General features: G+C 39.5%; 2 protein-coding genes across 4 annotated transcripts in view; both read left to right on the forward strand.

The window, feature by feature from the left end:
- Window positions 1-30: 30 nt before the first annotated feature.
- LOC110062957 (tubulin epsilon and delta complex protein 1-like) lies at window positions 31-3,697 on the forward strand. The gene has a single exon (XM_089289787.1). The coding sequence runs from the start codon at window positions 268-270 to the stop codon at window positions 1,612-1,614; it is 1,347 nt and encodes a 448-aa protein (XP_089145913.1). The 5' UTR covers window positions 31-267; the 3' UTR covers window positions 1,615-3,697.
- Window positions 1,470-14,015, forward strand: part of LOC110062890 (fatty acid synthase-like) — a 30,226-nt gene continuing 17,680 nt past the window's right edge. Inside the window, exons 1-2 of one of the 3 annotated variants that reach the window (XM_089289785.1) lie at window positions 1,470-1,591; window positions 13,097-13,907. In XM_089289785.1, coding sequence (XP_089145911.1) covers window positions 13,115-13,907 — 793 coding nt within the window. In that variant the 5' untranslated portion in view covers window positions 1,470-1,591; window positions 13,097-13,114. Of the gene's footprint in view, window positions 1,592-10,356; window positions 10,491-11,422; window positions 11,914-13,096; window positions 13,908-14,015 lie in introns of those variants that run through there. The other 2 variants (XM_089289786.1, XM_089289784.1) reach the window with 2 other exon arrangements.

A 14,015-nucleotide genomic window follows, 5' to 3' on the forward strand; every position in this document is an offset into this window, starting at 1 on the left:
AAAAGTTTTGAAAAAGTTTTGTTTATCTCCTTGTTCGTCGTTTGTTTGAAATATTTACGGTCGACAATATCTAGACCTCCGAACTTCTTTGCGTAAGAAGCTCAAAAACATGTTCTTTTGATGGTGATTTTTCAAATACTCTGAAGCGGCATGCTGTGTTTGTTGTGTCCAGTGGCTTTCCTCTAAGCTGCCCATGCGCTAAAAACCAAAATGGCGGCAAAACTTTACAACTTCAAGTAAAGACTCCAGGAAAGGATATTATACATCATGGCGCAAATTCGAGAGACCATTGAAGCACTTTGCTCCGTTTTAAATAGCAACTGCCCTACCAAAGTATCCGCAGAGTGTTTTCGTTTGGCAAAGTTCAACAAAGAGGAAGCAACGGAGTCGTTATGGTCGACTCTGTTCACAGTTCTTTGCACAGAAAATTTGACCAAACCCATCGATAAAAGCAACCAAAGCGTAGTGGCGTTCTGTAAGCATAAAATGTTTCACAAAGGTTATCGATTAAACGAGTTCTTTCGGCTTCCAGATGACATGTCTCGTGGCAGCAGAGAATTGATGTTGGCTTTGGGATGGTTGATTGCTAGAGAAGATGTTGTGTCCTCTTTCATTAACAAACTTGAACCTTTGGTTTTTGAAGATCCACCCGTGGACTTGTCTTTGTATGATAAAATTCCTCTACCTGCTGCACTTGATGTCTTCAGAGGACAAACAAACAAAGAAAATGGCGACAGAACAGTTGATCTTGCTGAGTGTTTAATACTACATTACAATAAATTAAACTCCTCCTTGAAGAATCTTCTGGGTTCAATGAACGAATACACAAACATTATGTACAAATTGCATTCAGTTTCAAAGACGTCCAAATCTCAAACGTCATGTCATTTTTCATCTCAAGATGTTTACTTTTTGCGTTATCCTCATGAACTAGTGAAATACCAAGAGAAGCTAGAGTGGTTTTGCAACTATGCTAAAGATCTTGTTTGCTGGTCTGTGAATGAACTTACATTCTGGAAGTGGATGGAAAGTGTATTGGATGGAAAAATTTTAGACAATGCTGAAGAAGACACTGCACAGTGTGATAGTCATGAACAGGCTCCACAGTTTAAGCCAAACAAGGATTTGCAAATTGCTAAAGAACATCAGGTTAGACTTTCTCAAATATTGAATACTCAGGAGCCAACATACAGACAAGTTTCTAAAATGTGGAAGAAGATCAAAGCAAGTCTACAGTCTTGTGAAGAAGGACGTGCTAATCTCTCAGATGCCTTATCTTTACTTGACAGCAAGCTTTTGTCTGAAATAAAGGAACTTCAGAAAGATTTATCAAACCGTCGAGAAAAGTGCAGGGATTTGAAACCAAAACGAGTTTCTGTTTGCATTAAGAAATTGACTGACAGGGATTCTTGTAAGCCTGGAAGGACATCCAGAGAGCCTGTTAATAAGTCTATGGCTTCGGAGCAAATTTTGAGGTTAAGGCAAGTGAGAGAAACACTTGAAATCAAACTCAGCAGCTTAGAAGAAATACATAAGGAAAAACTGTTGCAGCTTTCCCAGGCTCGTGAAGACCTTGTTTGTATTTCACCAGGTATGAGAGGCAATATAATATAAACTTGATAGATTCACTAGTAGTAAGGGAGGGGTGGATAGGTGAGTATAAGCACTCAGTAGGTACATGACCGACTGAGTACTTAGAATTACGTTATGCAAGTGCTGGTCAACCTCAAGGTACCATGTTTACTTTTTACTGTATTATAATACAGTTGAACCTCTCCACAAGAGCCATCTTGGGGACAGAGCAAAGACGCTGTAGTAGAGAGGTGGCCGATATGGGGAGGTAGGGGTGTAATATGACACTTGTATTTTTTCTGGTTGTAGAAAGGTGGCCATTACTGGAGGTTTGATTTTACATGTATTTTATTTATATAGCACTATTCCCATCACTACCCAGTAGCGCTTAACAATAAAAAAATTTCTTAACTATTGACCTACATTTATATAAAAATTTATTACAAGCAGGTTATAGCAAAAATGTATGCATACAATGCCATGAAAAATTTAAAAAAGACCCTGTAACAACAGGTGGCATACAAAAGTTGAAAGGAAGCGCAATTCAGTTATTATATATTTTTAGAAAACAGTCCTAAGAAAATACGCATGCCGATTGGTTAAAAATCGTGTTTCTATAAATCAATGTAAACACAGAACTAGCACGAGCTTTCGACGTAATAATGGCACAAGCAAAGAGAATTTACATTTTTATAATCAAAGGTAACAAGTTGTTTTCCTTTTTTTCATTGTGGTGTTATCTAAAAAGAAATAGAAAACATGTTCACCGTGTTTCTATTGAGTTATAGAAACACTCGTGAAAGTTTGGGGGAACTCAAAAAAGCTGTGGAAACACTTGCCTGTGGCTTGTGTTCCCACAGCATTTCTCACCCTCCCAAACTTCCACTCGTGTTTCTATGACTTGATAGAAACACGGTACATGTTTTCTATTTCTTAAAAAAAGAACAAATCAATCTAAATAAGACAGGTCTTGGGAGTTTTCATTTAAACTCTTGTAGGGAATCACAAGATCAAATTTTAAATTTTAATTAATTAATTTCAATCAATTAGTTAGCCTTGCAACAACGGGGATGGGATGGGGTAGGTACATGTGAGCACCACATAAAACGTGTTGCACCTACGCTATTTGGTTGGTAACTTTAAACAGCTATATTTGTGGTACTCCTTGTGGTACTTTTCTCTTTAGAACAAAACCAATATTTGCTCTACACGCATGCGCAGATAAATTAGCGTTAATGTTGACTACGTATTAGGTGGAAGGTACATTTCATACAATATCACACACTAGCGTTGATTGCTTTTCCTTGTGGTAGAAACCCTAACTTGTCATACGCATGCGTTTTAGCATCTTAGCGTGATACAAGAGCGCTACTGTGACTCTGTATCTTTTGGAACCCTAGCTTGGTTCAAGAAATTTCATTTGCTGTTTCTAAACTACACTTGAGCGTTTATTTCTTCCTTTAATTGTCTCTGAAACAGACCATAAAGTTCATATCTGCAGCCGAAACTTTCCTGAGTAAGTGGCATTAAAATTGTGGCAAGTAGCACTTTTTGCCTTCAATACTTCTCTTTGAAACGCTTCTCAGTTGTATTAATAGATATCACTGTGTATTAATCTTAAGTGGTTTTATTGTTAACACCAAAGGTGGCAACAGAACGTGTTATTCCGTGACTACAGTCGAACCCCTATTAAGCGGCCCGATATCAAAGTCCCGAAAGTATTGTCAGTAAAATACCGTAAATAAAACCCCTGTTAACCGGTCATCTTTTGGTCGTCCCGATGAGGGTTTTCTATTTCCACCCAAAGTTTAATACACGTAGTTTGGTTTTATTTTAGGAAAAGCGATGACAAATAACAGTCCGAAATTGAAAGTGACGACTGATAAAAACATTTATAACGCACGTTTAATGTGTTTGTTTTGACGTTGTTTTATGTTCACTAAGCAACTGACCCAATGGTAAAAAATAGAACTTCGTTGTAGAGCGCGTGATTTTAAAAGGATATTTATAGTTTTGTCCTGACAAGTTAATCAAGAAAACAGTGATACGTGGTCTTTATTATGTGCAACAGAAGTTACAAGCCTTCAAGCATGTTTGTAATTGAATAAATCACCTTTTTAACTAAGTTTTGTGTGCTAATTCGTGACGAATCCCTATTAAGCGGCCACCTCCCATTTCCCCGAGGGTCGCTGCTTAATAGGGGTTCGACTGTATTTGGTAATTAAATTATTTCTTGTTTATCGGTAAAAAAGAAAATTTGCGTGTTGAATGAAACAAATCGTCATTCTTTCATTTCTTCATCTGACATTCAACTTTCTTCCCTTTATCTCCAGTAGTGAAAAAAAAAGACAAGCACATCTTCCATGTGTTTTCGAGAAAAACAAGAGCTTCATGTTACATACCTTTGCGAGGAAAACAAAAGTATCAAGCTACAAACGTTTGTGACGTTTGGTACTTCAATTATTGAATTTGAAATGAGCGAAACTCAACGTAAAACACCGCAGTAAAATATTTTCGGACTTTGAATGAAAATACACACATGAAACATACACACTGCTAAAATTATGTCGTATTAAGTTTCTGTCCGTTCATATTCTGCAAGAGGAAAACATCCGTAGCTGACTACCAAGGTCAGCACAAACCGGGAGTGAACAGCAGGGGTCAAGAGGATTCCTCAGTATTCCATTGCGCATCCCTACTGCGAACGATTTTCGCGTCATTAGCGCGCGCACATGAGCGCGTGCACGTACACAACGTCAAAAGATTTCCCTCAAGCTAAGCTCGACAGCGAAATAAATGCTCCTTTTCTCTTAAACGAGCTCGGTGACCTATATTTTTTATTGCATAATTTTGGTGTACAAATTATCCTCTTTAAGTTAAAAATTAAAAAAAAAAATTGGAAGGAAGAAAATATATAGCTAAAGGAGAACACAAAACCGATACGCGAGGATGCTAATAATGACCTCGAAAACAACGATTCGAAAAACATTATGAGTTAATGCTGCTTCGAATTACGTGATTTTCCCATAAATTATGTATTACATTGTTCCTTGCGCCCGAGACTATCTACTTATCAAGATTTTTCAAGTATTGCTTTCATAACCTTCATTGATTCCAGCTACCGCATAATGTAAGGTCAACAGATGAAATAACGCTCGTGGTTAGGCATAAATGGGGTAAAATTGGCACATCACATGTCTTAAGCGAGAATGGTGACCCGGCCTATCCTTTCTATTGTATGTTTGGAAACAGTGCTTGGTAGGGAACATTCAGGGAAAGCTTCAAAAACTTGTTCAGCAACTTTTATTTCTGAAGAATCACCTTACGACCTCAGTGTGTTATGAGTACTTCGTCAGAACTGTACATTGCACTCTACACTATCTGAGATGGTCTCACTAGTTACACTCTGTTGTTTCCCGAATACTTGTAAAATAAATAATAAAGGGACTTCTAAGATTTGAAAAGGTTGAAGAATGAACCAGTAGGAAGGGGGCATTGGGGAGGGAGTGGTCTGAGCACCACAATACGACAAAGAAACCATGTACGGTAACTATTGCTATACCGCGGACTACTTTCTTCCAGCCATGCTGTTCCGTGATTACAGATATAGAATCTTTTAACAGGCCAGTGTCACGTTCTGTGGAAAATCTGATATGTTACAGGTATGCTATTTGGGGTTTGATATAACAGCTAAAGTATGCCAAGGCTCTTGATGTTTTTCCAATTCAAGTATCGGGGCGCTTGGCAACAGTTTGCGAGACGTAACAGGAATCTAATCTTTTTTGGCTGATTCCGACCTGTGACTTGCACAGCAATCTCTCCTACTACTTGACTAACAAATGCACCCCGAAATGCAGCCGCACTTAAATACCATATCGGTAGCATGTGTGGGACAAATGGGCAAACTGATTTTGGAGGATTAAACATCTTTGCAGGACACGAAACCAACACTTCATGGGACTCCCGCGAATGAATAGCAAAGCACTTGATGCAACAAGTAGAACCCTAAGCCTTTAAGAACTTACGCCACAACAGGAACCTCAGAGGAGGGCCTAAACAAGGTCAGTGCGCAAACCCGAACATGATCACCAATGGAAGCTTTCAAAACGAATAAGGGAACTAAGAACGTTGACAAGATACATGCCGGTTAACCTTGACTGTTGCACAACCATGGATGATATAGAGACTAACTTAAGACAAACTAAAATTAACATCAAGGTAATGAACAAATTTAGCTTCTAAATACAAGCAAAACATCTTGACATTTTGGTGAAAAGGATCCGTTATTTTATTTAAAAAAATACAGCCTACAGGAAGGACATTCTTTTCCTTTGTTCCGTCGTGTGCGGCAATCTCGTTCCCAGAGACTCTCGGACACCGCGGACCGAAAACGCACGGGCTCTGAGGGCGAGATTGTCGTCTTTCACATGTTTCTTTTGCTCTCAGAAAGGAAACGTGTACTGACTTCTCCCGGAGTATAGAGAGGAAATTGGGACTAAAATGGCATCAAGTCAAGTTTCATGCCATTGGACTATGTCATTGGACCGGACTTCAGCTCAGTGGATCGGACATCATTCTTTTGGACCATACACGTATAAACTGGGAGTGGACAGGCCTACACGTTCTCTAAAGCGATTTTCGGTATCTCGACCTTTGTTTGCTTTACGCGTATTTTTGAAGGGTGCTATATGTGCTATATGTGCCAATTTTCCCTTCATACCGGGGCGTGTAGAATCCTATGCAGGCCCGACAATCAAGTAACTTGAAGTGCTTTGCACAATGCAACAGACCAGAAACTCGTCAGTCCTGTTTTCGTCTTGCCAAACCTCACACGCGTTGCTAAACCGAAACAGAAGAAATTACCTGAAACCTGTCTAGACAGGCTCAAACTATTTTGTAAGCCCCGGAGCGGAGAACCCCAGAGGGGCCTATTGTTCTTTTCCCAGACTTTCCTGGAATATGAAGACAAATTTGCTGTCACTATCAGATGAAGACTCTTGAGTTCGCTTAGTAGCATTATTCTGACCTTGAAAAACGAAGCACTTGGCTTAAAATTATGAGGAGAGCAAGTTAAATTAGGCGTTAATTTACACCCGGTTTATCAAGGCTTGGTTCAACAAGATCGTCAAGAACATAACTTCCGTTTCATCGGCGGTAGAAATATAAACGGATTTTTTTAGTCGTACTATAACTAGCAACACAGTAGAATTTTCAGTTCCGATAAATTTACGTTTTCTTTGTAGCAAGCCAGACGTGTTTATTTCAATCTATGCCTTTCTTCAGAGTTATTGCTCAACGTCACACGCTTTGTGAATATTCCGAGAGCGCAAAAACACAATACCACTCACAGACGCATTTCCAGACTGCGTGATCAGTTTTCGAAGTCCAATTTTTTTGTGCACGAGCTCATCACAAACTCCTTTTCCGTGAAGTATTGAGGCCATATTTGGAGTGTATTTCACCTGTTCATGAAGTCCGAGAGCTCTAAGTGTAGACGTTCAACAGGATCCCTGTACAAACGGAACTGTGTAGGCTGTGTTCTCTACTAGACAGTTTACAGTTTTACAGTTTTATTTATTGGCATTACAAATTATAAGTTAAAACTAGACAAAATAACAAATTACTATAGAAAAAAACAATCTATCTTGCGGCTTTTAAACGTTCCCAAAAAAGCAATGAGACTTCGTTAATTCTTTTAGAATCGGGCAGAACACACACAATAAAAGCCAAGTCAAATATTTATGTTTCTCGCAGCAACAATATGACGTTTTACGACCTCGTAACTGAATTTGTATCGGACAGCAGTTCCTTCCGGTGTGACGGAACGGTTAAAATGACCTCAGTATCCTGGCTCGTTTAAGGTTAGGACTTCAAATGGTTATTTTAGACATGATCTCAAGCATAACTAATTAAATATGCGATTTCAAGGGTAACTAAGAGTTCAGAGTTTCTAATTTGCATAAGTTAGACAAAGACTTTAGCGCGAACTGAGTCTGATTGTACATTTAAACACGGTCGTAATTGTTTAATGAGTAACATCTCATTAATGAGACAATCAAACTTGTTGTGGCATTTTTTCAACACGCTAAAACAATTGCGAAGGTCATCCGGAATCCTGCCTGCGTGTCTACTATCATAGTGATTGCGTACTGACGAGGTCTTGCTTCTATGTCCATCAACGCGTACGAACAGATGGCCACGGGTGTAACCGACATAACCAGCATCGCACTGGTCACACTTGAAGTTATACACAACGCATTGTTGATCAATGAGCTGAGGCTTAGGTTCGCTTGTCGGGAACTCCTGGGCAATCTTGCGGCTCGTAAACACCGGTTGAACACTGGTCTGCAGCTTCACACTGAGATCTTTCAACTGTGTCTTCACGATATTAGCAGACTCCTGGTCTTTAAAGGGTATGACAACCCGAGTAGTGTTTTCTGTCGTAGATCTGGACCGTAATGAGGGCTGGTCAGCGACCTTTAAATTTAGGAAGGTTTTGACAGTGGAGTCAACAAGGTGCTTGGGATATTTCAGTTTAGAGAAAACAGACTTCAGTCGTTCGCACTCCTCAGTGAAGTAGGACCATGACGAAGACAGGCGATGTGCGCGATCGAGCATAGTTGTCAATAGTCCGCGCTTGTACCTATTATCGACATGACTGTGGTAATGGAGAAGCAGACCACTGTTTGTTGGCTTCACAAACACTTTAGTTTCAATACGAGGCGCTCTGTTTAGGAGTTGAGTACCGAGAAAGGGAAGCATTCCATCATTTTCGACCTCCATAGTAAAGTTGATGGCGGGGTGAGCGTGGTTGAGGGTGTTAAGAAAGTCCCTAGCTGTAGACAAATCGGGCATCACAGTGAATGTGGCAAACTGCCACCTTACTACCGTCGATATGTTGACGACACATTCACTGTGATGCCCGATTTGTCTACAGCTAGGGACTTTCTTAACACCCTCAACCACGCTCACCCCGCCATCAACTTTACTATGGAGGTCGAAAATGATGGAATGCTTCCCTTTCTCGGTACTCAACTCCTAAACAGAGCGCCTCGTATTGAAACTAAAGTGTTTGTGAAGCCAACAAACAGTGGTCTGCTTCTCCATTACCACAGTCATGTCGATAATAGGTACAAGCGCGGACTATTGACAACTATGCTCGATCGCGCACATCGCCTGTCTTCGTCATGGTCCTACTTCACTGAGGAGTGCGAACGACTGAAGTCTGTTTTCTCTAAACTGAAATATCCCAAGCACCTTGTTGACTCCACTGTCAAAACCTTCCTAAATTTAAAGGTCGCTGACCAGCCCTCATTACGGTCCAGATCTACGACAGAAAACACTACTCGGGTTGTCATACCCTTTAAAGACCAGGAGTCTGCTAATATCGTGAAGACACAGTTGAAAGATCTCAGTGTGAAGCTGCAGACCAGTGTTCAACCGGTGTTTACGAGCCGCAAGATTGCCCAGGAGTTCCCGACAAGCGAACCTAAGCCTCAGCTCATTGATCAACAATGCGTTGTGTATAACTTCAAGTGTGACCAGTGCGATGCTGGTTATGTCGGTTACACCCGTGGCCATCTGTTCGTACGCGTTGATGGACATAGAAGCAAGACCTCGTCAGTACGCAATCACTATGATAGTAGACACGCAGGCAGGATTCCGGATGACCTTCGCAATTGTTTTAGCGTGTTGAAAAAATGCCACAACAAGTTTGATTGTCTCATTAATGAGATGTTACTCATTAAACAATTACGACCGTGTTTAAATGTACAATCAGACTCAGTTCGCGCTAAAGTCTTTGTCTAACTTATGCAAATTAGAAACTCTGAACTCTTAGTTACCCTTGAAATCGCATATTTAATTAGTTTCCCTTGACAATGGCGCCAAGATGTCGCCGAAACGTCGGATTTATCTATCGTTAGTTTTTGCCTGTATATGTTTATCTAAATCATTGTTGATTAGATCTCAAGCATGAAAGACAATGTTGTTTTAACTGGTTTGTCTTCTGAATGGACCAATGAGTTTTACCGGGTCTACACAAAGCTAGCAATTCGGCTTTGCCTATTTAATAACAGTCTTAACCGAACTAGTACTCTGGTTAGCCTACAAGTTAGCTTGCGGTTAATCTTTTAATTAGAAGTTAATCTGGAAGTGGGGATTTCTGGTTCGCAAGGCTCGCTTGCGAGCTAGCCTAAATTACACGCCGGTCAGCCTAAAAATTTACTTCAACAAGTCTGCTGAGATAGCACTCACCTGGCACTCACATACTCTGCACACTTATGTTCTGTGTACATACTCTGGTTTGCACGTGTTTGCCCAATTTTCTTGCATGCGTCTTTCACGGTATGCTACACGGATTGATACAGCAGAGTAAAACTGAGTAGTCACGGAAAGCAGAAGGAAGCAGTTTACGGAAAGCAGAAGGAAGTCAAGTTGGACTTCACAAAAATACTACATTGCACATCCAACTCCAAAAATTTGCAATTCTTTTCATTACTTAGCTCCGAGATCAACATATTAGGCAACTTAGATAATTTTTTTAATTCTGATAACACGAGGCTTACCCAATGAGGAAGAAATAGAATTGATGGATCACACCGTAGACAACAATAACTCCATGTGATCAGGAAAACCAGTCCAGTGCAGTTGCACGTGTTTGAAATGTAAACGGAGCATTTTGATTGGTCCCGTTTGATGGTGTGTCGGAGGTGTGTCAACTGGTGGTAAACTGATGGTCTGGAATGACAACAAATCGCTACCATATAAAAAGCTGAATACTTGGCGTGGTGTCAGACTTTTTACAGCGCTCACTAAACAGTGCTACTAGTCTTTAAAAGCTAAGCATTCATCCGGATTTTTCCGATCAACAAGAAATTTGTATTTCGTCGATTGATTTTTTTTACTCTACCAGCAAGGTGAGTCTGTTTTTGTGTTGTTGAAGAAGGGATGCTTATTTTCTCCTCCATGTGCGTGTCGCTGTTATAGTGTATTTTAATTTCGATGAAGAAGAGTTACGTTTTTCGTTTGTTACATAATTTGATGTTCAACCGTAGTTGTTTTTAAAAACATTTTAAATCTTTAGCTCAAAGCGTTCTTTACAAAATCAAAATGCAACCTTCACTTTGATTGTAGCCTTACAAAATATGAATATTTAATACCAAGCGTACACGAGTGTTTTTAGTTTGCAAGTATTTCCTACTTAATTGTACTTTTGTAGAAACTTATTTTTTCTTCACAGCATAATAATCAGTTTTAAAATCTGTGATGTGTATTATTCATTCTGAAATAATCACGCCGTCAAAAATCGAAGTGAATCAATTATTTGCTTCGTTGACTGAGCAAATTTACGGCGATTTTTCATCGATAATTTCGTTACCAAACCATTCTTACTTTTTTATAATGCAAACAGTATTTAGCGCTCTTTTTCATCTAATATTCCAACCCTGACTTATAGTTGCCCAATGCAAAAAAATAACTTTGTTGGTTTCATGTAACGCAATTGTTTAAGAGCTTTGATGACTGTCACGCTGGCATATTGTTTCGTTGATAATAATAATATGCATGCAAAAATTTCAGCATACCTGGCACGGGTAAGAGTTATAGATATTATTCGATTCAGATATGAAGTAATTATGTAACATGTGAAGCCTGGTAAAGGAATGAAAATAACTTGACGCCGTTCTCATATTTTTAACTTGCCTGACCGGAGAAAAGTAATCTGCCCCGGGACTTAAAAAAAGAGTTGTTGTAATCATAACAGCGAGCACGAGCCGGATGCACGTGAATGACACATGATGTTGACATTTCGTAATGTTCTTTTGTGATCACTCGAGTGCTGATTTGCATCTCAACACAACATTGTACTGTCAAAAAAAGTAGGTGTCGATTGATATTGACCAGCATTTCCTGCGTCCGAGCTAAATTTGATCTTGCGGCCCCTGTATTGACGTCAATAGTGAAATTCTACACTACTTGTGATACTGCAATTCTTGTACAAGCATGTGCAAGTGACCGATAACAAAACAGTTACCACGTCGGAGCTTCAATATTTGCATCTTCGTCCAGGGTTGCTTGTGCACTTGGCAGTAGCGTTTCAGCTACATTGTTTACATTCAATTTTTTGATTTTGCAAGTCAACTACAGTTTTGCAGAATGAAAGGCAGAAGGCCTAGTACCCGCAGCGCATCAAGTCGCACTGGTCTTGTTGATTCGCCAGGAAGAAAGATGCTTTCTGAGGTTCTTCTTGTTTGCGAGCTGTTGTTGTTTATTACGCTCGCGGCTCTAACAGGTGGTAAGCCGATTTCAGCATCGACAAATGGTCAGAAAAAACGGCCTCAAGTACGTAAACCAGCAAAAATATGAATTTTATATTTCTTGCGTAAGTCACTTCTGCAGCGTTTCAGAATATTTTGGAAAGGATTCGAAGGTTGTGCCGTAACTTAATTGAGTTGAAGTTTACTCTTTATTGTTTGATTTACTTCGTTCAGTAATGAACAACTGAAGCTTAATTAGCTTAATTGCTTTATTCTTGTACTGTACGAATACGTAATTTTGCAGCGAATAGAGAAGTCTGTAGTATTATGGCATGTAAGTAAACAATTCGAGGACCGAACGAAATCAAATTCTAAACAGATCACTACTTCACGATATTTCACACAATCATAACAGATGAATTCCTTTCATAGCTTATGAATTGTTTTGAACTAACACTTTGGTAAACATGTTGTAAATTAACATAAGGTATAGCAGTTTCTGATGTAAATCGTGGATAACATAACGTTCTCCTAACAAAGATTAACACTCAGGCTATGGGAATTTCGCAATATTGTCAGATCGCATTTTATAAGCAGCTGAAAGCTGATGTTAATAAATAGCTCAGGTTTATTAAGATGTTATATTGGAAACCACCGAAGAACCTTAGCTTAGAACAGCGTTATTCCAAAGATCTCATTTATTAGAATGGGCTGATTTGTTTATTCAAAAATGTCAGTAGTAAGTAGGTTAAATTATAAACTATAGATGTTTTGAACATTTTAAAATTGACGTAGCAGGGATTTCAGGGTTTTCAGTCCTTAGAGATCAATTGCTTTTAAAGATGCCTGATATCCCTAAATGTTTGCAGATTCCAAATTCAATATATATGTACAAATATTATTCAGTGCAAACATTGTATATATACAACCTAGGCATGAATGGGTAGATTGAATCTTGTAATTTGATCAAAATAAGCAAGCAGTCCCTGACAGCTGTAAAGATATGGTTGTTGACATCACAGCTTGAAAGAGGCTCTCCTTGGCCCAAAATGTAACGCCACTGGCTAAATTGAGAACCCTGTCAAACAGTCTCTCAACCGTTATTAAGCCTCCAGATGAGACATTATAGAATTGAGACCAGTAACACAGACTCCCCCTCCCCCCTACAAAAAAAAATACCTGGTTGAGTCTCTTGAAGGATCAAATAATTTACTGTTCCTATGTTGGATCAAAATCATAATTAATCACAATTTCCTTATCTGTTGCAGGAAAGATAACAAAACAACATGGTCCAACAACTTCTAGATGACATTGTGGTGGCAGGCCTGGCTTGCAGGCTTCCAGAGTCTGATAATGCAGAGGAATTTTGGTCTCATCTGATGAACAAGGAAGATATGGTGACAGAAGATGATAGACGCTGGACGCCTGGACTTCATGGCCTGCCTAAACGTAGTGGCAAACTCAAAGATATCAAGCACTTTGACGCAACCTTTTTTGGTGTTCATGCAAAGCAAGCCCATAAAATGGATCCTCAACTAAGAATCTTACTTGAATTAACATACGAAGCACTGATTGATGCAGGTGTTGATCCACAAAAAGTTCGTAATTCCAAGACTGGTGTCTTTGTCGGTGCCAGTGGCTCTGAAGCTGGTGAAGCATTCAGTGCAAACACTGAAGATATTGTCGGCTATGGTATGACCGGTTGTTGCCGAGCAATGTTTGCAAATCGTGTATCTTTCACATTTGACTTCAAAGGACCAAGCTTTGCCATTGACACTGCTTGTTCCTCATCACTGCTTGCTATGGACTGTGCAGTGCAAGCTATCAGATCAGGAAGTTGTGATGCTGCCATTGTGGGTGGCGTAAGTCTGACATTAAAGCCCAACACTTCTGTAGACTTTTTAAGGCTCAACATGTTGTCCCCCGATGGTGCATGTAAATCATTTGATGTCAGTGGTAATGGATATTGCCGTTCAGAGGGTGCTGTGGCCATTTACTTGACAAAAAGATCTGTTGCCAAGAGGATATACGCTCATGTTGTTAACTCAAAGAACAATTCAGATGGATACAAGACACAAGGTAAGAACCAGATGTTTGGTGCTAGTGAATAATTTTTTCCAAATCAACTATACACTGACTAGAAGTGTCTGTCAGTTCATACTGTCCTGTTGTTCTAAGAATGGTAAG

Source organism: Orbicella faveolata, unplaced genomic scaffold, assembly GCF_042242905.1.
Source record: "Orbicella faveolata isolate gen_17 unplaced genomic scaffold, um_ofav_v1 contig_2, whole genome shotgun sequence".
Lineage (NCBI taxonomy): Eukaryota > Metazoa > Cnidaria > Anthozoa > Scleractinia > Merulinidae > Orbicella > Orbicella faveolata.

What these genes read in the sequence shown, in the direction of transcription:
- LOC110062957 (XM_089289787.1), top strand. Translation starts at nt 268, where the DNA reads ATGGCGCAAATTCGAGAGACCATTGAAGCACTTTGCTCCGTTTTAAAT.